Below are 23,192 nucleotides of genomic sequence, written 5' to 3'. Positions count from 1 at the left end.
GGATCTGAACTATGGTCCTCACTCTCGCCCACTAAGCACTACCTATTATGCCATCTCCTCAGTCTATAAAGTTACCTTTTTTTTTTTTTTTTGGTTTTTCGAGACAGGGTTTCTCTGTGTAGCTTTGCACCTTTCCTGGGACTCACTTGGTAGCCCAGGCTGGCCTCGAACTCACAGAGATCCGCCTGGCTCTGCCTCCCGAGTGCTGGGATTAAAGGCGTGCGCCACTACCGCCCGGATTAAAGGTACCTTTTTAAATAAAGGAGGAAAATAATAATCTTATCTCTAATTTTAAAATTTTTATTATTATAGCATCATCATCATCATGTTTAGACAGTGTCTCGTGCAGCCCAGGCCGATCTTGAACCTGCTATGTAGCTGAGGATTATGGGACAGCTAACCTGGAGTACGAAGTGCAGCAGCAGAAACAAGAGTGACTACCTTAAGCTGAAGAGAGGGCTTAGAGGTTAGGAGCACACACTGCTCTTCCAGAAGACCAGACTTTGATTCCCAGAACCCACATCCGGGGGCTCAAAACCACCTGTAACCACAGCTCTGTCAAGACCTCACACCTCTGACCTCTGTAGGTACCTGCACCATGTGTGTGCACATGCATGTGTACATAGATGCCCACGGGGTGGAGGAGGGTGCTGGATTTCCTGGAGCTGGAGTTATAGGCAGTTATGAGTTGCCTGACGTCAGTGCTGGAACCAATCTCCAGTGCTCTGCAAGAGCAGCAGGAATTCTTACCCACTGACCCATTTCTCCAGCCCCCCAAATTTTTTTTAAGTACTTTTTAATGACTTGGAAAATACAATGTTCATATCTATAAATAAAGATAAAAATTATTTTCTTCCACAGATATTAATGTGTGTGGAGTGCATGTTTGCACACATGTGCATGGGCATGTCTATTTCAAAAAAGGCATACACACATATAAAAGTATCTAGAAAATGTGGATCTAAATAAGTCAGAATTGGCAACAAAAATTACATATGAAATTAATTTTTCAAAATCAAGGAGAACCTGTAAGTATACTTATATTTTCTCCCTTTGTTCAAGTTTAAAGTTACATTTCCTAATAATACAATGAACAGTGTTTTAAATAGGATGCAGGATGGTCATTATAAAAAGTAAAATTACATGATTATCAGTTATTTTCTATTCAGTCATATCAGAGCTTTATAATTTCATTTTATAAAGAAACAGTCCAAAGTTTTTATTGAAACCTCAATGGAACTTACCTGAATCAACGGAAATGTTAAGAACAACATATGGATACTGATGTCGATTATACACGTGATAAACCTCATTTACAAGTTTAGAGACCTGTCCAAGGAACAGAGATGAGAGAGAGAAATAAATGTTCTGTCCTACGCTGTTCTAACAACAAGCTACTCTAACCTATCACCAAAGCCATCTATTTCTAGTAAGCTTTGTTAAACTTACATGGCATTAAAGCATTTTTTCCACGTAGGGTTTCATGCAGCCTACCTAAGGATGACTTTGGACTCTGATCCTCCTGCCTCCACCTTGAGTGCTGGGATTGTAGCCATACACCACCACTCCTAGATAAACGCAGTGCTAGAGACTGAACCAAGGCTTTGCAAGCACTCTATTAACATATGAACGGTATGCAGTAAACTGAATATTCATCACTATAACATTTAGCTAGGCCTTAACATACAGACCCCAAATCCCAGGTACTCAAGAGGCTGAGCTGGGAAGATGGAAAGTTCAAGGCCAGCTTGGGTTACAGAGTGAGTTCAATGTCAACCAGGATAATTTAGTGAGACCTTGTCTAGTCTCACCAGAAAAACAAAAAAAGGAAAAAGAGAGCTGGGGAAATAGCTCAGTGATACAACACCTGTCTAGAATGTGGGAGACCCTGGGTTCAATATTCAGCATTGATAAAACAACAAAAACCTCTACAATTTGATGTCTTAACACAGTGTAAATATAGACATATATACATATGCACACTTGTGAAGGTATCCTACAATCAAAATAACAACTATATACACTATTGGAAAAGTTTCCTCACAGTCTTCAAAGGGATTTATTTGTTTGTTTCAGGGGCTTGCTATACCAGCTGTCCCTCTGTAGGTAAAGTGACTAGATTAAATAGACTCTGAAAACTCAATCTTTCCAACCCAAAGATGTTCTTCAAGAAATTTCTGCCAGGTATGGTGGTAGACACTTAGAATCCTAGTATTTTAGAGGTTGAGGCAGGAAGACTGAGATAGGTAGGTAGGTAAGATGGATGGACAGACAGAATGCAGGTGCAGTTCAATGTGTGTAAAGCATGTTCAAGTGTACTTAGGTACATAGTTATAGGATATTACAATGCAATTATTAAATGACATTAGAGACAAATCATGCTAATTTTAAAATGTAGAAATTGGGTCATACTCAGAATGTAATCAAATTTTAAAGTGTCACTAGGAAACAAAATATCACCGAGGTCATTATTACTGAGGATGCCAAGTCAGAGCCAAGTCATTAAAGCCTCATAGGGACACTGGATAATCGGTTCAGTCTAAGGCACAGCTAAATCGGGGTCCATATTTTTCTGTAAAATTGACAAAGGGAAGAGAAAACACACAAATGCATGTGGTCAGTCTGCAATAAAAAGTTTTTGGAATGTCAACTTTCTTCCAGTCGTAATAGGTTTTTTTTCCCTCTTTGGTTTTTTCCATACAGTGTTTCTCTATGTAACAGACAGTTTTTATGATAGTAACTATATTAATAATAAGTAATTTTATACACACATAAAATTGAAACAACTGTAGACTTTCCTAAATTTGTAAGATAAGGTAATTTTAAAAATTTATTATCCATTTTCATGTGTATGGATGTTTTGCTTGCATTATGTCTATGTGTCTTGTATGTGCCTAATGTCTGAAGCGGTCAGAAGAGGGTATCAGATCGTCAAGAGATTGGAGTTACAGACAGTTTTGAGTCACTATGTGGGTGCAGGGAATCTAACACTGGCTGCTCTTAACCACTGAGTCATCTCTCCAGTCCCCAAGTAAGATCATTTTAAAGGCATGTTTCTGAGGCAGCTCCAAGTTCCATTTAATTGTCTGTATCAGACAGTCATGAGGAGCTGGGGGGACAGCTAAGTCAGTAGAATGTTTGCCTTGCATGCAGGAAGCCCTGGGTTCAAGTACTAGTACCACATAAACCAGTCACAGTGGTCCAAACCTGTGGTCCCAGCACTCAGAAGGTAGAGGTGGAGGAGAACCAGATGTTGAAGGCCAGTCCTGGCTACACAGTGAAGTTTGAGGCCAAACAGGGCTACACCAGTCTCAAAACAAGCAAGCAAACAATGAGAATACCTTTGCTGGGTCACAAGGACGCTGATTGATGAAGAAAAACTGTCTGTCTGTGGAGCTCCTTCCAGTACCATGCGTACAGTGTGAAATGAAGCCTGAAATGCTGTCAAGAGGAATACAGGAATGACGGGTCTGGCATGAAAAAGGCTGCAACAGCACAGGAAACTTTCTTCGTCCCTTTTGAGGCAGTCTCACCATGCAGTTCATGATCTCACAATCCTCTTGCCTCAGCCCTGGGTGCTAGGATTCCAAGTGTGTGCCATGGTACCCAGCTTATCACAGGGCACATTCTTAAAATCAAGTCAGAATAGAAAAGCTGGTGACCCGCTCATCAGGATAAACCCCACAAGAATAATCAGCCACACATTCCCTTTCCTTGTAAAAGTCGTTCTCAGGGCAAGGAGGACAGCTCTGTTGGTAAAGTGCTTGTTGTAAGCACTTAGACCTCATTAGATCCCAGAATCCACATAAAAAAAAAAAAAAAAAAAAAAAAATCCAAGCACTGTGGTCCATCCACACTTGAAATCCCAGTGCAGGGAGGTAGAGACAGGCATACATCTGGGGCTCACTGGCCAGTCAGCTTAGCCCACTTGAGGAATTCCAGGCTACCAAGTGAGATCCTAGGGTGGATGGTGCCTGAACAATGACACTAGAAACTGGATCTTTGGCCTTCACGTGCATGAACACACACAACAAACACATGCACATACACAAAACCTGTTTAGTCAGCCTCCTTTGTATAATTCTTCACATACACAAACAAACACAGTTAGAGAATTCATTCTCTAAAAGCACAAAATTAAAAAAATAATAAAATATTTGGGCTCCCCAACATGAACTTTTATGTAGGCACATAAGGCCTTGGTGAGTTTCTTGCTCTTTAAGAGCCCCATCCCAGGATTGTAAAAACCTTCACATAGAGATGTCCACCTGTGCCAGCTAGTTTCTGTCAACTTGACACAAACTAGAATCGCTTGGGAAGAGGGAATCTCAATGGAGAAACTGCTTCCATCAGGTTGGCTCGTGGGCATGTCTGTGGGGCATTTTTTGATTAATGATTGATTAATGATTGATGTGGGAGGGCTCGGCCCACTACGGTAAGTGCCACTCCAGGGAGGTGGGCCTGTGCTGTAAAAGCAAACTGACCGAGCCTCGGGAAGTGAGCCAGGAAGCAGCGTTCCTCTGTGGTCTCCACTTGAGTTCCTGCCTCGGCTTCCCTTGATAGCTGTAAGCTGTAAGGTGAAACAAGCCCTTTCCTCCCCAGGCTGCTTTTGGTCAGCTGTTTATCACAGAAATAGGAAGCAAACTAGAACACCATCTTTGCAATTTGATGATAAGCCAAAAAACAACAGAGATCTTCATGGGGCAATCCTCCTTATGGAAGTGTCCATATTTCATACACTAAACACAATAGAGCTGGACAACTTTAAGAGATCCCAAAGGTCAAACATTATACATAAAATAATTAAAAATTATTCTAACTAAAAGTAGACTAACAGAAAACCCTTTTAAATGTACCAGTCACCCAGCTACTGTTTGAACCAAGTTAAGACACTGTCTTTTTGATGCATTCTTTCTTAGCAGTACAATCACTTTACACCTTAAAATCACTATTTAAACAAACAAACATAAACCACACCCTCAGGAAAAGTGGTTGTAGTTTTCCTGGCAGCAATCAATGTACTTACTGGAAAAGATTATGTGGAGTCTTAGAACTGCTCAGGCCATACTCTTCACAAACAGAGTCACTAGGGGGCAGCTGAACAAAAGGAATGAGGCTTTGCAACTGAAAGAAACCAAGAGTAATGGGTCTTCCTAAGACAGAAGGCACCAAACTTCAGGGAAAACACAGTATGTTTTCTTTCCAGGTCAAGCTATGCCTCATGAAGAGCATAGATAGATAGATAGATTAGATAGATTAGATAGATAGATAGATAGATAGATAGATAGATAGATAGACAGACAAATAAAAAATAAAAAAATTCAAGGAATATTGACAACTACTTTGTAGTGCTATAATGACTTCAATTTGTTTACTAGAAAAATTAATCACCTGAGCTCTTACTTTATGACATTATGTTTTTCAGAGAGACAAGAAATATTAAAGGACACAGTATTTCATTCTCTAAGAATAAAATTTTAAAACTTTTCAGCTCCCAGACATTAACTTTAGCTGTAGCATACTTAAATATCTCTTTTTGGGTTTTAGTCTCTGTGAAGAACACCAAAACCTGCTACAATCACTAGAGCAATCACAATCTCAAGAGGCTGAAGAGATGAGGCTCGGAGGCTAAGAGCACATACTTAGTACTCTTCCCAGACCTGAGTTCAGTTCCCAGCACTCACGTCAGGTGGCTCACAATCACCTGTAACTCCAGCTCCAGGGGATTTTATACCCCTGACCTCTGCAGCACCAGCAGTGTGCATGCCCACCCACTACACAAACACATACACATAATTAAAACAATAAATCTAAAAAACAAAACATTTTCAGTAGCTGGCCAGCCCCTACCTGCTTCTGGCCAAACACAGAGCCGATATTTTCCTTCATGCTGGAGCTTCCGCTTGTGCACACCACAGGCTGTCGTTTTCCTTGTCCAAGCTGATTAGTGCAACTTACACGGATGCCTGTTGAAATGACACAGTATGCCTGTAAGACCTGGACCATTTTGGCATACTCCTGTTTGAGAAACACAAATAAAAGATTACTTTGATCTTACAGGGATTGCATGCTGCACTTCCAACATCCAACTCAAGGTTCTACACAGCCTTGAAAACAAAACAAGGGGAAGAATCACTGACACCAGGACCTATGCAGAATCACCCCACATATGCTGTAAAATGAGACTCGGCTTTGGCTCCAGGGCTAGAAAGACTTTGACTCCAAACATAAGGTGGACCGTGACAGAGGACTCAAGATGTTGACCTTTGGTCTCCATATGCATACACAGAAAGCACATTTCTAAGCCAGGTGTAGTGGGTGCATGCCTATAATCTTAGAAATTCATGAGGGTTAAGTAGGAAGATCATGAGGTCCAGGCCAGCCTGGACAACAAAGTGGAACCCTCTCCCAAAAACTAAAACAAGTGCATGTCCTCTGAACTTAGAATGCTTCATTTAGAAATTTATTCTTCTTGTTTTCAAGACATGATCTCCCTATGTAATTCAAGATGGCCTACAATTTGATGTTTTTCTGCCCACATCTCTTCGTTCCTGGGAATACAGGTGTGTGCCTCCATCATGGCTCTTATTGTTTTATAAGAAATTTTATCCTTGTAAAAAGATTAGCATAAACGGGGTTGGGGATTTAGCTCAGTGGTAGAGTGCTTGCCTAGCAAGCACAAGGCCCAGGGTTCGGTCCTCAGCTTTGGAAAAAAATAAAAATAAAAAATAAATAAAAATAAAAATAAGATTAACATAAACATACAAAGACAAATTTAAAAAATGCTCACTAGTTGAGCATGTTAGCTATCATGGTTACTTGATACATGGTTACATGATAACAAGTTGGCTTGTTCTGTAAGGTCACTATCAACTTGACACAGTCTAGAGGCATTTTGAGAAGAGGTACCCCCAACTGAGAAAATACACCCAACAGACTGGTCTGTGGGGGCAGTTTCTTGATCAATGACTGATGTGTGAGGGCCCATCTCCCTGGGGGTGGTGCCACTTCTGGGCACGTGGCTCTGGATGGTTTAAGAAAGCAGGCTGATTGAGCTATGGGGAACAAGCCAGTAAGCAGTATTCCTCTATGGTCTTTGCTTTAGTTTCTGAGCTGGCTTCCCTTCATAACAGACTTAATCAGGATATATAAGCTGAAATAAGCCTACTCCTCTCCAAGTTGCTTTTGATCATAGTTTTTTTATCACACCAATAGAAAGCCTAACTAAGACAGTGGCCCACATCTGTACTCCTAGCATTTAGGAAGCTGAGTCAGGAGAATCATCTTGAGTTTGAGGCCAGTCTGGGCTATGTAGTGAGTTTCAGGTCGGCCTGTGCTATAGTATGAGATCCTGTTGCAAACATGAAAAAAAAACAAAAAACAAAAACCAAACCAAACAAAAAGAGGTTCATTAAAAATAAAAACAAAAAAAATACTGTTTGTTGAAATAAGTAACTTTAAAAACGTAGAAACAGGGCTGAAGAGTTGGCTCAGAGGTTAAGAGCATTTGTTGAGGCCCACATGGTGACTCACAATCTTTTGTAACTTCAGTCCCGCAGAGGGCATCAGGCATACATGTGGTGTACAGACATATATGTAGGCCAAACATTCATATTCATACACATAAAATAAAAAATAAATTAAGCAAACAAACAAACCCTTAGAAACAATTGAAGCAACCATTAGCAAGGAGCTAATTAAGTATATCTATATCATGGAAGAATGATGAAAAGATAGTACAAAGTTACCAAAAAAGGTAATTACAATACGTGAAAAGTCAGTTGTGCAATAGTGCATATGGCATGATCCTGTTTCAGTAAACCACAGCTGGGCATGGCGGCACACACCTGTAATTCTCCTGTTTAGGAGATTGAGGTAGGAGTTGACAAGTAAAGGCCAGAACAGACACAATGAAACCAGTCTCAAAAACAATTTTTTTTTACATTTTTAAATTAAAGGAAGAAAATTAACTGATAAATATCTTTGATAAATTTCTTTCTCATATACTACATTAGCAAAACTTCTGAAGGCTGGGATTGTGAATTTACCAATACCTTTTTAATATTCCTTTGAAATTCTTTGTGACGCACAGGTAGTGTATAAAACAAGTGCTGCACGCTGACTGTTGTTCCTTTGGGTCGGGGGTAGGGAGTTTTCTGGGTGATTTTCCCATTGTGGTCTAACACCAGTCGAGTCCCAATGCTTGCAGACACGTGGCAGGTAGATATAGTGACATCACTATAAGAGAATGCCAGATGGCATGTCCAGTTAGAGATGCACAAGGGTGGCTGGGATGTGGCTCAGAAGTAGAACACTTGCCTAGCACTTGCTTCAGACTCATAGTTCAGTCCCTAGCATTGCAAGGGTCTGTGTGGAGAAACCTAAGGAACTCACAGGGTTAGACACAGAAAACCTTTGCCTGCTTTCCTTTCTCTCAGAACTTTCTTGAAAAGGTGATATTCTTCAGAGACAATTTAGGTTTTAGGTAAGGAGTCACAATAACATCTAAAGTTGGGCCCCAAAGGATGGTGAGACAGTTTTATAAATGCTTTGTTCTTGTGAAAGATTTCATTTTTTAAGTTGAGTTGCAAAACGAACTCAAATTCTGTTCTCAAAGCTTTATTTCTCAATTTAGTTACTAACAAAACTTTTACAAAGAATCCAAAAGGCATAACAACATCACTGTAATTAATAGGGCTTTCATTAAATCTTTTCCTAAAAACTGAAAAACTAAAATTGATGGTACTCATAATTTATCATCTATGCATTATGTTATTTATTTTTGCAGTGCTATTGGTTGACCCCAGACATCATGTATTGCAGGCAAGCACTCGGCTGCTAAGCTACACCCCCAGGCTCTGTACTTTAAGGTTAGTACATAACTGTTTTAAGACAGGCAGTGACTTTTTCACAATACTATTTGCTTCATTTCATTCCTTTATTTCTCACATTCCAGAAATATTATTAATCAGATTGGCAGTCAGATAAGAGAAATTCAGAAGTTAGTGTCAAGATATCCAATAGTAATGGGAAAACAATGATTCTAATCATGTTTATAAATGTTCAGAAGTTTTTACAGAAAGCATCGAATTGATGAGTATAATAAGCATCACCTCAGTGCACACAGTGAGCTCAGAGCTTCCCCTCGAAAGCCAAAAGTTTCAACCTGAGTCAGGTCGGCAAACTCTTGTATCTTAGAAGTGTGATGTTTCAGAGCTGAAAGAGAGTGGAAAGAAAGACCAAAAATGTCTTAAGTGAGAGACCAAAGGACAGAGACAATATCTATCACGATATGTGGTGCAAAACAGTGTTACTCAAACTTCTGAGACACATGGAAACCATTACTTTAGTATTTGGAACATTTATCTTACCTAGACCTTCAAAGTTTTCTTCTTCTACCCCACATCCATTGTCTGAAACTTCAATGAGGTCCACCCCATAGTCTTTAAGCCTTATATCTAAAAAATTCAATAAAATAAATAAAAATATTTATTTCTCATGATTAATTCATGCTAAAAGCTTTTATGTTGACAATGCAAACTCAGCAGTCATGTCTACACTTTTACTTAAAGATTCTGCTGTCACTCTGCAGGGTGTGTACATGTGTGTATGTGGCACCGAAGATCAAGCCGAGGATGCTACAGATGCTAGGCAAGCACTCCACAGCGGAGGTACAACCCTAGCCCTGCATGTTTTATTTTTGAAAGTCCTTCTGGATTATCTGTAAACCCAGATTAAATAGTCGGTTTATTATTATTATTTCAAAAGGAATGCTTTTAATATAGTCATTAAGAATAGGCTCAAGATGGAGGGATGGCTCAGTAAGGCTAGGCTCACGACCAAAAATACAAGAACAGGCTCTGCAATCAGAGTTCCTAGATTTATTGGGCTTTATAGCCTCAATAAAACCAAATTCCTGGTACTTCAGTTTCCCTGTCTCTATAACAGAGATAGTAACTCCCAAATCATAATAGTCTACATACTAAGTAAGACATTTCATATATAATTTTTAGCACGATGTCTATACACGGTGTTATTTAATTCTTATTCCCTAGCTAAATATTTGGCATGGAATTGCTGTATAACAGTTTTCTCTGATTTGAAAGATTCCTTACAGGATGGAGGGGCTCATGAGGCTCCAGAGGTCATTAAATGTCACAAGTCTGGGAAAGCTAACTCCAAAGCTGGCAGAGTTCCTGGGATGCAGCTTCCTGGGATCACCGCTCAAGCTGGGGTAGGTGTTTTGGTAATGTAGCTGCTTTTGAATTATTCCTGATCCTGTAAATAACCCACTCTTCATCCATATTTGTCAGTAACATCAATAAATACTGATTAATTCACCAAGCTGGAATGAGGTACACCTGTTACTCTGGTCTGTCAGAGTTCCCTATCAATGGTGAGTGGACCTGTGTGTGTTGCATTTCCCCAGGAAAAGTCTCTCATACAACAACTAAGTGCTAACTTCAAAATAATAATTATTGGTATGGCAGTATTTGTTTTCTAATAATTCAGGAATGTTTCTTAAATAAATAACACAAATGATTATTTTTTGTTGCTTAAAACTGTTCCAAACTTACCAATACTGGTAGCACCAGCGTCCACACTATTTTCTATCAGCTCCTTCACAGCAGTGCTTAAACTGAGTACCACCTGCCCAGAACAAATTTGATGGACTGACTTCCCATCAATAGGCCTGATGGCCTTAGCAAGTTCTGTACTGAAAGAAATCATACAAAACACAAAACAAATATTTAGACAAAGCAGATAATTTATTTTCACTATGGTAAATGATTCATCTGTTACTAGTTAGTCTAACCCATTCATTCATTCTTTTCTGTTTTTTTTGTTTTGTTTTGTTTTTTTGTTTTTTTCGAGACAGGGTTTCTCTGTGTAGCTTTGCGCCTTTCCTGGATCTCGCTCTCTAGACCAGGCTGGCCTCAAACTCACAAAGATCCGCCTGCCTCTGCCTCCCGAGTGCTGGGATTAAAGGCGTGCACCACCACCGCCCGGCATCTGTTTTTCTTTTGGAAATAGAATTTCTCTGGGTAACAACCCTAGTTGTCCTAGAATTCACTGTGCAGACCAGGCTGGCCTAGAACTCTGGCCTGCCTCTGCCTCTGCCTCCTGAGTGCTGGGATTAAAGGTGTACACTACCACTGCCCCACCCTATTCATTCTTTATATGAACACATTCACTATACTTGTAGATATGAATGTACTACAATCTTTAAACATCTTTTAACAGATATTTGAAACTATCCTATATTGAAATTCTAATTAAATCTACCTGGAGGAGACATGTTGTATCCCTTAAGCTACAGATCAATAAGCTTTTATGACAATGAGATCTTCAATCTTGAAAAGTTAAAGCAACATTTTTTTCCTTTGACACAATTTGTAAAAGGTTAAAGTTGCTTTTGGAAAATGAATCCAAATTCAAACTGCCTACATTGCTCTGAGGAAAGTCCTCAAAGTTCATGTTTGAGACAAAGGCTCTCTACATAGTCTACATAGCCCAGACTGGCCTAGAATTTAAGATCCTCACCTTGGCCTCCCAGACGATGGGATCACAGGCCTGCACTACTACACTCAGCTGTTCACATTTCTTGCTGCTGTGTTGGCTTGTCTCCAGTCTATCCATGCTTCCATTCATTTTGGTTTGCTTTCTGTTTCTTTGGACACAGGGTCCAATCTAGCCCAGGATGGCCTCAAATTCCCTGTGTAGTCAAGTATAACTATAAACTCCCGATTCTACTGTTCCCCCGCCACCACCAGTGCTATGATTACAGGTGTGAGGCAATGGGCTTGGTTCCCATCAGTTATTTTTGTAATCACAAATCCAGTCAAACAATCTCTAGGCTTAAATTTTTAGTGGTGCCCATTGTCTATCATATGAAAGTCTAGTCATGACTAGGTTCCAATTTACCATCATTAATTCTCTTATGGTTTAGTCACAGTAAAGAATGGTTTCCTGGCTATTAAAAGCTCCATTAAAGTATAATGGAACATAGCTTCCTTAGGGGAGAGATCTTTGGGTATTTTCCATATGGTCTAACACATACTAGACTTCCAAAAAATCCTGATGAAATAAATAACAAACCTTTTTTCTCTTCATTCTACCTTGCAAAGAATCTCATTTGTTTGGCCCTAGGATGGTATAATCACAGCACTCAGGCATCTGAGGTAGAAGAGCCTGAGTTCAAAGCCCTACCTGAAAAACAAAACAAAACAAAACATTTCACTTGTCTATAACGTCTAACTGCAGAGGATCTCATATAAAATGCAAACTACCTAAAATTGGTTCATTCTGCAACAAGTCTATTTCTGGCACTTTGAGTGTGGGGAAATGGCAATATTTAAATACAGATAGCAAATTTGCATCTACAAATCTGTCACTGAATGTAACTGTGCTGGCTTTCGAAGATATGCTTCACTGACTTTGACGCCACATGTGAACAAGACATCAAATACATAGAAGTATCGCAACTTAACAAAATCTAAAAAAAAATCAAAAACAAAACTATTGACTGCAAAATTAGCGTCAGCCTTTGCCTCACGCTCCAAGTCCTCAATTATAAACACTCAAAAAAACAAAACAAAGCCCCCAAACCAGAATTCTGTTTACAGATATTTATTTTCATGCTCGGTTTCAAGTCCACGGCCTGTGGCCCGAGGACGCCGAGGGATCGCCTGAGTCTTTCAGCTTCCTCACAGGGAACCAGGCCCAGGGTGAGGGGAACGCGGCTCTGGGTCTGCGAACTTGCCCCGCGCCTCAGCGACTTCCGGTCCTTTCCAGGAGGCCGAATACCGGGAACTTCGGAGAATGCACCCGGAGGGGAGACTGCAAGCCCGGCTCACCTCGCAACCTCGGTTTGCTCCATGGACTTAGGACTCCTCCAGCCTCAGGAACTGCGGGAGAGTTCGCGCCGCTGTTCTTGTGGACACTCATCTCCTGGGGCACCCATTGGCTGCTTTTGACACATAGCCCCGCCCCTTCCGGGAGGGGTGGCGAAGGTGTGCCCAGGCCTTCTTACTACCGATTGGCTACTTCAAAGGTCGACTTGGTGACGTCAGAACGCCCCGGCCAATAAAGGCTCACAGACTTCATTTTTCCGGGACTCCAGCAGCAGGGTCAGGAAGAAGGCGGCTACTGTCTGAGGTGGCCTTGGGCGGCCTCTGAGCGTTTGTGTCCCTCGCCCGCTACCCTCCTTCTTTGTTCCCGCCATGCCGATGTACCAGGTAAAGTCCTATCATGGAGGCAGCGCACCTCTGCGTGTAGAGCTTCCAACCTGCATGTACCGGCTCCCCAACGTGCACAGCAAGACAGCCAGCCCCGCGACCGACGCGGGCCACGTGCAGGTAGGAGCGTGCGGCCCCTGCCTAGTGCGCAGGCGCTGGCCACGCCGCGCCCTGTCCTATTCCTTGTTCAGTCTAGTGCGCCGGCGCTGCGGCTCCGTAGGGCCCTGGTCCCTTCTTAGTCTGGGTCCGACAAAACCTACCTGGATCAGTGCTGCCGTGGGTTCCTGTCGCGACCGCCAGCTGCACAGAAAAGTGAACAACAACAACAAAAAGATCATTCCGAGGAATTTACGGAGCGATCCCAGCGTCGCTATAACTCAGTTTGACAGTTTTAGTGACCCATCCTTCCCTTTTGCAACTTTTCCATAAGAGGTCCTGACTTTTACTGAAGTTATGTGCTGGTTTTCGCAGTTAGGTTGTTGAGTATGTATCCTTAAGCTATGTGATCTTGATGCACTAGAAGCATATAGTATGTGTTCTCTTGTCTGGTATGCTGTACAAGAATTTCAGTCATTTTTGTTGCAACGACAGTGATCGTGTTTCTTTATATTGCCTGGCTACACCCCAGTTAGTTATCTACCCTTCCCCCACTCATGGGCACTGGAATTTATAGACCAGCTAACATAAATAGGCTGTAGAGGAATTCCTGGTCTAGTGGGCAGGTCTGTCTTCCACTTTATTTGGATAAATTGTTTTCCAAAGTGGTTATACCGGTTTATGCTGTCACTAGCAGAATAATGTAGGCAACCTAATGTAGTTTTAATTTGGATTTCTCCAATTTCTAAGTAAGTTGAGGTCCTTTTTCATGTTTCCTGGCCATAAGGATTGGAGCAGAAACAGACAGCCCTTTGGACAGGGTTGTGTTTGAACTCATGTAGCCAAAGATGACCTTCAGCTCCTTCTCTGGCCTCCACTTCTCAAGGGCTGAGATTAGAAGTGTGTGCCACTTTGCCTAATTCAGAATGATTATCTTACCATGTTTATTTTATCATTATTGTTTATTCGAATTTTCTACTCTTAATGATCACACACAGCCCTAATTTCCAGCAGACAGAAATTCTGGCATTTTGGACAGATGTGTAAATAGATGCTGTGGGGGTCAATTTTCTTGTTACTTGTCATCCTTTATTTTATCTTGTACTGGAAGAGAAGTGGTTAACTCAAAACCTAGTGATATTAACAGTTGTCTAAGTGCAGAGCTATGAAAACAGCAGCAGACACGGTTCAGTGGCCCTTCAGCTAGACTGTCACAGAGGCATGGTCAAGTGCACCTTCACTGTGTATTCCCAGGGAACAACCAAGAACCAGAGTAGGGTGGTCACCATCATTCCGCCATCTGGGTTTTTCAGGGTTTTTTTGTTTTGTTTTGTTTTGTTTTGTTTTTGTTTTTGTGCCTGAAATGGAATCCAGGCCCTGGCACGTGGTAAGTGAGTACTACCAATGAGCTATATACATCTCCAGCCCTGCCTCGTTTTAAGTCTGCCTTACTTCCTTTAAACTTTGGTGTTGTATGACTTTCCTGGGGAGAGCTGAACAAATGTCAAATTGCCTCAGGGCAGAAGGAAAAACCAGACCAAAAAATCCCACCCAAAGTCTAGCTTGGTGCGTCAGTGAGTTTAATAGGGTTGCCTACAGGTGTGTGGGCAGTGTACAAGCAGCTATACCACTAGAGAAAGCACCCAGCAAATATTAACTGCTTGCATATCCTCAGGGGAGGGTGCTCCTGCTCATAAGCCCTCCCCCTTCCGTGCTAGTGAACCTAATCTTTTGAAGGGTACCATGGGGGTACAAAGCCACTCTGATTGCAGGGTGACAACAGCTATGTCATGCTCAGAGTTCCAGGAACATCTCTGAACTTCTGATTTAGATGACACACATCCTGCTGCTGTAGCAATGCCTGTAGCAGAGGGTAACAACATGGATGGACAAGTAATTAGAAATCAGAGCCACACGAAGAATTGACTGCTTTTAAATACAGAAAATGAAACCACTGGATACCAGATCACAATTTATTCTCAGCAAGGAAACAACAGGCCAGCATCGGAGGTAGTAGTGAGATAAAGCAGATCTTGAGCATTTCCGTGTTACTCAGGAGAACCTAGATCAAGCTGGACTAGAACTCAGAAATCACAGTCCCGTTACACTCACAGTTCCTGCCTCAGACTTGCTTTAGTATGTGTTGATTCAATTTTGGATCCAGCAGCTGCTAATTTGGCCCTGGTGGGATAGGGCATCCTATTGCTATTTGTAAAAATAAGTAAGACTGCACACATGAAAATTACAACTACAAGCTATTAAAAGAGATTGGAGTGCTAAGCATGGAGCATGGAGCATGGTGTGTGTGTACATGCTAGTGAGATGGCTCCATGGACAGAAGTTCTTGACTCCATACCTGGGCACCCAAGTTTGGTCCCTAGAAGCCACATGGTAGAAAGAGAGAACCAATGCCCTTATGCTGTCCTCTGACCTCCAGACTCAAGTGTGCATACACAATAAGTAAATACATGCAAATTTAAAAAAATAAAGCCTGTAGTATGAGACTGACTTAACATCAGCAAATATTACTGGTTTCTTAGCGCATGCCAGACTGTGTTAGCTAGGCAGAAAGGATGCATGGATACAAAGGATGAAGTGTTTCCTCATTGTGAATTGTGTATCTTAGTAGTGAATGCTCCAGATGACCAGATAAGAGAATGCCAGTGCTGCCTTTAAAATGATTTGGGAACTTGATCTCCTGTCATAGGGAGCACTTGCCCCAGGGAGCTGCCTCCAAACTGAAGGATACTTCAAAACCCGAGTTCCAGGGCTAGAGAAATGGTTCAGAGCTTAAGAGCACTTGTTGCTCTTGCAGAGGGCCTGGGTTTGGTTCTCTGAACCCATAAAGAAACTTAGAACATGGGGCTCAGCAGTTAAGAGCACTGTCTGCTCTTCTAAAGGAGCTGGGTTCAATTCCAAGCACTGATATGGCAGTTCACAACTGTCTGTAACTTCAGTTCCAGGGGCTCTGACACCCTCATGCAGACATACATGCAGGCAAAACTCCAATGTACATTAAATAAATAAATAAATCTTTTAGATAGATAGATAGATAGATAGATAGATAGATAGATAGATAGATAGATAGAAAGAAAGAGAGAGAGAGAGAGAGAGAAAGAAAGAAAGAAACTTAGAACTGTCTGTAACTCTAGTTCCAGGGTATCCCACTCTTCTGGCTCCGTGGGCACTGGTGCACAAGCGTGCACAGACATACATGCAAGCAACACCCATACATAAAAAAATAAAAATAAATCTTAAAAAACTGAATTCTCCCCTTTATTCGCATCAATTATTTTCTATCATCCCTCCTTCATCTTTTCTGTGCTCATTCAAGCAGTCTTTGGGGATGTGTGGTTGAGACTGTCTCATATAGTCCATGCTTGCCTCAACAGTTAAGGCTGTCCTTAAACTTCTGATCTTCCTGCCACAACCTCCAAATGTTGAAATTACAGGTGTGCACCACTATGGCTTAAGCAAAGTATTTTTAATTAGCCTGTTATTGAGAATAAAGGATTCTGGGTACAATGAGAAGCCTAGGTAGGAAGATCACATGAGCCCAGAAGTTCAAGGCCATCCTGGACAACACATAGCAAAGACCTTTCTTCTATTTTAAAAAAGTTGGGTTTTGTTTCTTTTAGGCATGGTGGTACACACCTATAATCCCTGCACACTGGAAACTGAAACAGGATTGTGAGTTCCAGGCCAGTTCAGTCTGTATAGTGAAACCCTGTCTCAAAGTTTAAAAAAAAAAACGAAGGAAGGGCTAGGGGAAGAATAGTGTTTTGTTTTCATTTTCTTCCCTTCTCTTATCTAAATTACCTGAAATGGGAAGTCAACTCCTTTTTTAAGATTTATTTTTATTCTTTTTTATGTGTATGTGTGTAAGTCTGGTCTGAGTGAATGAATGCGGTGTGTGTAGGTGCCTGTGGAAACCAGAAGAGGGTGTCAGATCGCTTAGACCTGGAGTTACTAACAATCAGTGATGGGCCTCCTGGTGTAGGCGCTGCGAACCAAACAACCCTTTGGAAGAGCAGCAAGCACTCCTAACTGTTGAGACAGCTCTCCAGCCCCCAAATAGAACTATTTCAAAGTCACGTTCAAACATGTTTCTTTATTGTTACGGAGCATTATGGATCGATTTGCAGGACCCCTTCGACTGGAGGGAAGGAGTCTGAATTTTTGCTTTTTAAAATCCATTTGTTTATTTTGGTGGGGAGAAGGGTGCCTATTGTGGCATCCATGTGGTCAGAGGACATCTTGCAGAAGTTGGTTCTCTCCTTCCATCATGTGGGTCTGTGCGATAGACCTCAAATTTCAGGATTGCCAGCAAGCACCTTTATATACTGAGCCATCTTACTGGTCTGAGGGTGTGTTTTTAGAAGGTGGAAGTTTGGTTGGCAAAGTAGAAGTAAGATAAGTGATCTAATTTAAGCTGAGCTCTATGATGTGAGAGGTAGTGACCGCTCAGATGTTGGTTTCTTTAGGAAACATCTGAGCCATCTTTGCAAGCCCTTGAATCCCGCCAAGATGACATTTTAAAGCGCTTGTATGAGTTGAAGGCAGCAGTTGATGGCCTTTCAAAGATGATTCACACTCCAGATGCGGACTTGGACGTAACCAACATCCTGCAAGCTGATGAGCCCACGCCTTTAACCACAAATGCACTGGACTTGAATTTGGTGCTTGGAAAGGTAGGTTCACTTTGAAAGGTGAGAAACCAGATGTCTGTGTCCCAGTGGCCTGGCTTTCTAGTTTTCAGAGGTGATACAAAGAGCTTGTTTTCTTTATCTTTCCTCTAAATGACTGCACCTACAGCTGCTGTGGTGGCTCACTCCTGTGATCGCAGCACTTGGGGGCTGGATTAAGAAGACCATGAGTTCCAGGGTACAGGGAGACCCTGCCTCAAAAAACAAACAAACAAATAAATGAATGACTGCACCAAGATCACATGTCAGATTTACCGAGTGAAGAGTGAAGAAAGCTCTAAAGCCTCATCTTCGGTGAGGGGTGAACAGGAGAGGGCGGAGAAGGGAGTCCCAGCTTCCCATAGTCCCGTCGGTGTCAGCAACCTCTAATTCCTGGAAGGGGAGGGCATCTCAGCTCATTCTAGATGCCACTCGGCAGAGCAGAGGTGCCCTCAATCTGAGGAAATGCCCTGGCTACACAGATAAAGATCTCACCACCCCTGCCAAAACACATCTCTACAAACCAGTTCCAGTTTCTTCACTTCAAATGTACTTTGCTTAAGTTTGCTGTATTAAGAGTAAGTTGTGGGGGCTGGAGAGATGGGTCAACAGTGGCTGTTACTACTACAAAAAATAAATGCATCAGATAGCATTCACGATTGAATTTTATAGGACTCAACTTATCTAGGGGATCAGTCCATATGCAAGGCTATCCCATTTGTTCATAAGTGGTGGTGCTACTTGAAGATGCAGTAGAGTTGTTCAAGATCCTGTATTAGTAATCTCTAGAATTCTGACAATACAATGTAATGACCTAAAAAGCACAAGGGTCTTGTAGTGACTCATCCAGGGCTTTGGCAACCTCGGTACCCCTGCCTTAGTTTGTTGTTTCTCCAACCTCCTCATCTGTCCTGTGGATTTTCTTTTTCTTTTTTTTAAATTTTCTTTATTAAGAAATTTTCTACTCACTCCACATACTATCCATAGATTCCCCCTCCTCCCTCCTCCTTCCTCCCCCCCCCCCAGCCCTCTTTCCCAAGCCACCCCGCATCACTACATGCCCCAAATCGAGGTCTTCCAATGGGGAGTCAGCAGAGCCCAGCTCACTGAGCCTAGGCAGGTCCAAGCCCCTTCCCACTGCACCAAGGCTGTGCAAGGTGTCACACCACAGGCACCGGGTTCCAGAAGCCCGCCTATAGACCAGGGACAGATCCCGATCCCCCTGCCTGGGTGCCCCTCAAACAGTTCAAGCCAAACAACCGTCTTCCATGTCCAGATGGCTTAGTGTCCTGTGGATTTTCATGCACTAAGGAAGCAACTGAGACCTGAGCAAGCCCCCAGAGAGCCAGAGTCTCCAAGGTGAGTCAGGAAACATGCACAGCCAGGGTGCTGACTTCTTAATGTGCTGGAAGGCTTTTTAGTGCTCATGGTGCTCAGGATGAAGTCAAGCCTCTGAACAAGTAGCCCACACCCACTCTCTCATACGCCTTTCTGTATATGTGCATGTGAAGGCCAGAGAACAAGCTGAGGTATTTTCTCAGGCGATGCTCATGTTTTCTTTTGAAACAGGATCTCTCACTGACCTAGGTAGGGCTCACCAAATAGCCTGGAGTCAGCTGGCCAGTGCTGCAGGGGTTAGCCTTTGTCCCCTCCTCAGCTCTGGGACTAAAGCACACTTTGCACCTGGGTTTTGAAGATTGAACTCAGGTCCTTATGTTTTAAGGCAAACACTATAGACTGAGCTATCTTCCCACTTTTTTTTTTTTTTTTGAGATAGGTTCTCATGTGGCTCAGGCTGGCCCCAGACCCTCTTTATTGACAAATATCTCAAATTCCTGATCCTCTTTCTCGTTAGAAAGTGTTGAATTACAAGCTTATGTCCAGCTGCACTTCCTACTGAGTTCAGTGGCTTTGGATAACCTGCTTGCCTCCTCAGGACTCAAGTTTTCTCAGCTGTCAAGTGGGGCAGCATCTTTAAGTGGGAGTTGACTCAATTAGACTCTGGAAAGTTCTTGGGGAGCACCTGGTACATCTGTGCACACAGATGGCACTTTTGTTTCAAGATAGGGTTTTATGTATAGCCCTTGCTGTTCTTGAATTCTTTCTGTAGACCAGGCTGGCCTCATCCACCTGCCTTCAGAGCACCTGGCCAGATGACTTGTTTGCTTTAGTGTTTTGGTCTTTTCCTCAGGATTATGGGGCGCTGAAAGACATCGTGATCAATGCAAACCCAGCCTCTCCGCCCCTTTCCCTGCTTGTGCTGCACAGGCTGCTCTGTGAACGCTACAGGGTCCTGTCCACTGTGCACACACATTCATCAGTCAAGAATGTACCTGAGAATCTTCTCAAGTGCTTTGGGGAGCAAGCTAGAAAACAGTCCCGTCACGAGTATCAGCTGGGCTTCACCTTGATTTGGAAGAACGGTAAATAGTGGGCCTGGGTTGAACTTACTTGGGCTACAAAGGGGTGGGACAGTCTACAGCACTGACTACAGCTGTTTGTTGTTGGGTGAAATCCTCTCCCAAGTTTAGCCAGCTTAGGGGGGCATTCGAGAGGGAGGTAAGTCTTGGCACCAGATTACCCTCAAGTGTTCTGGAGAGGAAGGGGTTTCTCAGGGAACTGAGCCTTGAGGAAGGGGTTCTCTTGTGCAACCTGGCAAAGCACAGGAGGAGTGGCTATCCCCACTGGTCATGACATTCTAAAAAGTCATTAAGGAACATCTGTTTGGCCTGCAAGAACAGCCGGGTATCATTTATTCATCATCCTCTGAGCAATGCCTCTCCCACCTGAGCTTCACATGGGAGAAGCACATTAATGCCATCCATCCAGTGATACATCCTGTTTTGAGAAAGTAGTCCAAGCTAGCTTCAAACCTGGCTTTGGTTTTCTTGTCTCATCTTCCAAAGAAAGAGACATGTGCCACTATGCCTGGCCATCCAGTGGTATCTTAACTACCTTCAGCTTCATTCACATCCAAAGGAGAGATCCTTGCCCTGGGCAATGGAACATCTGGTTCCTGGTCAGCAGCCTTCAAATTTCATGGCAAGGGGTTGGAATAGATGGTTTAAGTCCCATCTAGCTTGATGACTACCATAAACAAAATAGCAGAAAGGGGTATTTGTTTACTTTTAAATTCTTTTTAAACAGATTTGTGTGTGTGGTTACAGGGGGGCATGCTTGTAGAGGTCAGGGACAAGTAGAAGTTGTCCTGCAGAAGTTATACCTTCTGCCCTAAGTCCTAGAGACTGAACTCAGGGGACTGCTGTAAGTGCTGGAGGCACTTGGGGGCAGGTGCCTTTACCCCACTGAGTCATCTCACTGGTCCTTGGTTACTTTTTTAAGGGAGTAGGTTGCATTTAAAGAGTCTTGAATGCCTGGTGTGATAGAGTATGCCTTCCTTTAATTTCAGCACTTAAGAGGCAGAAGCAGGCTGATCTCTAAGTTCCAGGCCAGCCTGATCTACATAACAAGCCCCAGGGCAGCCAAGGATACATAGTTGAGACCCTGTCTCAAAAACAACAAAAATTAATTAAATTCTAAAGGTTCTTGAATATTAATCTACTGAATATTACAGATGTTGGTTATGTTCTTGAAATTGTCTTGCCATCAATTTATGAATATGAGTTCCCCCTTCCACATAGCACAAGGCTTTGACTCTACATGGTGTTTTTCCCTTTCCAGTGCCCAAGACACAGATGAAGTTCAGCGTACAGACAATGTGCCCCATCGAAGGAGAAGGGAACATTGCACGATTCTTGTTCTCTCTGTTTGGCCAGAAGCATAACGCTGTCAACTTAACCCTCATTGACAGCTGGGTGGATATTGCCATGTTTCAGCTGAAAGAAGGAAGCAGTAAAGAGAAAGCAGCCGTCTTCCGCTCTATGAACTCTGCTCTGGGGAAGAGCCCGTGGTTGGTTGGGAACGAGCTCACTGTGGCAGATGTGGTGCTGTGGTCTGTGCTCCAGCAGACAGGGGGTGGCAGTGGGACAGCACCCGCCAATGTGCAGCGGTGGCTGAAGTCCTGTGAGAACCTGGTCCCCTTCAGCACTGCCCTCCAGCTCCTTAAGTGAATTCTAGCAGCTTGTCTTGCAGGGTTCAATATAAGAATGATATGGCTTCAAGTGTGTTGTCAGGAAAGGGACTTGTCCTAGAATCACAATCTTTTCACTAAGCCATTTGTCACACAACAATAAACATACAGTTTGTGGATTTTATTTTATTCAAGTCAGTAAAATCAAGTGCAATGCACTGAGTTGACTACCAGCCAGGGAGCAGGCACTTAAAGACATCAGAGATTGAAGAATGCTCAGGTGGTTTAGGGAGTTGAGGGCTTTAAAAAGGAAATGATCATGGTACACTGCAAGATAAAGGCAGAAAATATGACATCTCAGCTGCTAAGATCGCTTGAGGGCAAGGAGTTCAAAGCTTGATAGGAACAAGCTGAGGGTGATGCCATGTTGAGAGAGAGAACAGAAAGGCTGGGGATGGTGCTAAGAAGCTCAACTCTGACCTTCCAGGCAGTGCAGAGCCCATAGAAGTTTTGAGCCAAGGAGTGATCAAGTGTCTGGTAACTGGCCTCAGTAGCAGTATGCAAGGACCAAGGAAGACTTGCAGCTGTCACAGTATCAGTAGCCCAGCTGGCAGACAGCCTGGGGACAAGTAGTTGGGGGGGGAGGGCAGCACTGATTTCTGTAGAAACTTCTGGAAGACAGGATGGTCAATTGGCAGAGCTTAAAGAAAGTAACGGAATGGTACCTTACCTTAAGTTTCAGGGGTGGGCAGTAACATTTAAGTAGGAAATTGAAGAATCAAAACTTGGAGAGGGCAGGAGGAACAGGCTAAATTTAGTGTAGTCTTGGGTCATGAAAAGGTTCCTTGAGGAAAAGGAAGCTGGGGGTTCTTTTATATCTTTACACAGGTTTGCTAAGTACAACTGGGAATAACACCATCTGTCCCCAGCTAAGGGTTGAAAATTTACATTGCTGTCGACTATTTTAAGAGTGTAAGTCCACTTTCACATGGTGGGCAGCATAATTGAGGCTACACAGGTAGGACCCCATTTTCCCTCTCATCCCTTCAGCCCTTTGTCCTGGGAAAGGAGGCTGAGTTGCCTCTTTAGTTCTTCAATTTCCTTCTCTTGCTCTATTATCTTCATCTGCAATGTGAGATTAAC

General features: G+C 42.7%; 3 protein-coding genes across 7 annotated transcripts in view; 1 reads left to right on the top strand and 2 right to left on the bottom strand.

Moving 5' to 3' along the window:
• Nucleotides 1–13,338, bottom strand: part of Pms2 (PMS1 homolog 2, mismatch repair system component) — a 24,105-nt gene extending 10,767 nt beyond the window's left edge. Inside the window, exons 1-9 of one of the 3 annotated variants that reach the window (XM_059249117.1) lie at nucleotides 12,858–13,338; nucleotides 10,578–10,712; nucleotides 9,372–9,458; nucleotides 9,114–9,216; nucleotides 8,055–8,238; nucleotides 5,851–6,018; nucleotides 5,027–5,124; nucleotides 3,342–3,441; nucleotides 1,245–1,329 (exon numbers count right to left, since the gene is read on the bottom strand). In XM_059249117.1, coding sequence (XP_059105100.1) covers nucleotides 1,245–1,329; nucleotides 3,342–3,441; nucleotides 5,027–5,124; nucleotides 5,851–6,018; nucleotides 8,055–8,238; nucleotides 9,114–9,216; nucleotides 9,372–9,458; nucleotides 10,578–10,712; nucleotides 12,858–12,948 — 1,051 coding nt within the window. In that variant the 5' untranslated portion in view covers nucleotides 12,949–13,338. Of the gene's footprint in view, nucleotides 1–1,244; nucleotides 1,330–3,341; nucleotides 3,442–5,026; nucleotides 5,125–5,850; nucleotides 6,019–8,054; nucleotides 8,239–9,113; nucleotides 9,217–9,371; nucleotides 9,459–10,577; nucleotides 10,718–12,857 lie in introns of those variants that run through there. The other 2 variants (XM_059249118.1, XM_059249119.1) reach the window with 2 other exon arrangements.
• Aimp2 (aminoacyl tRNA synthetase complex interacting multifunctional protein 2) lies at nucleotides 13,082–22,233 on the top strand. 2 transcript variants are annotated; one of them, XM_059249126.1, is made up of 4 exons: nucleotides 13,082–13,238; nucleotides 17,819–18,025; nucleotides 20,211–20,442; nucleotides 21,701–22,233. In XM_059249126.1, exons 1-4 carry the CDS (start codon nucleotides 13,224–13,226, stop codon nucleotides 22,087–22,089), a joined length of 843 nt encoding a protein of 280 aa, XP_059105109.1. In that variant the 5' UTR covers nucleotides 13,082–13,223; the 3' UTR covers nucleotides 22,090–22,233. The 2 variants fall into 2 exon arrangements, with proteins under 2 accessions (XP_059105109.1, XP_059105108.1); XM_059249125.1 differs by having other exon boundaries at nucleotides 13,084–13,358.
• Eif2ak1 (eukaryotic translation initiation factor 2 alpha kinase 1) overlaps nucleotides 22,220–23,192 on the bottom strand; it is a 37,424-nt gene continuing 36,451 nt past the window's right edge. For both annotated transcript variants that reach the window (XM_059249120.1, XM_059249121.1), the window contains exon 15: nucleotides 22,220–23,192. In XM_059249120.1, the coding sequence (XP_059105103.1) occupies nucleotides 23,088–23,192 (105 nt within the window). In that variant the 3' untranslated portion in view covers nucleotides 22,220–23,087.

The sequence above is a fragment of the Peromyscus eremicus genome, chromosome 23 (assembly GCF_949786415.1).
Source record: "Peromyscus eremicus chromosome 23, PerEre_H2_v1, whole genome shotgun sequence".
Taxonomy (NCBI): Eukaryota; Metazoa; Chordata; class Mammalia; order Rodentia; family Cricetidae; genus Peromyscus; species Peromyscus eremicus.
This window is presented reverse-complemented; position numbering and strand designations above follow the sequence as displayed.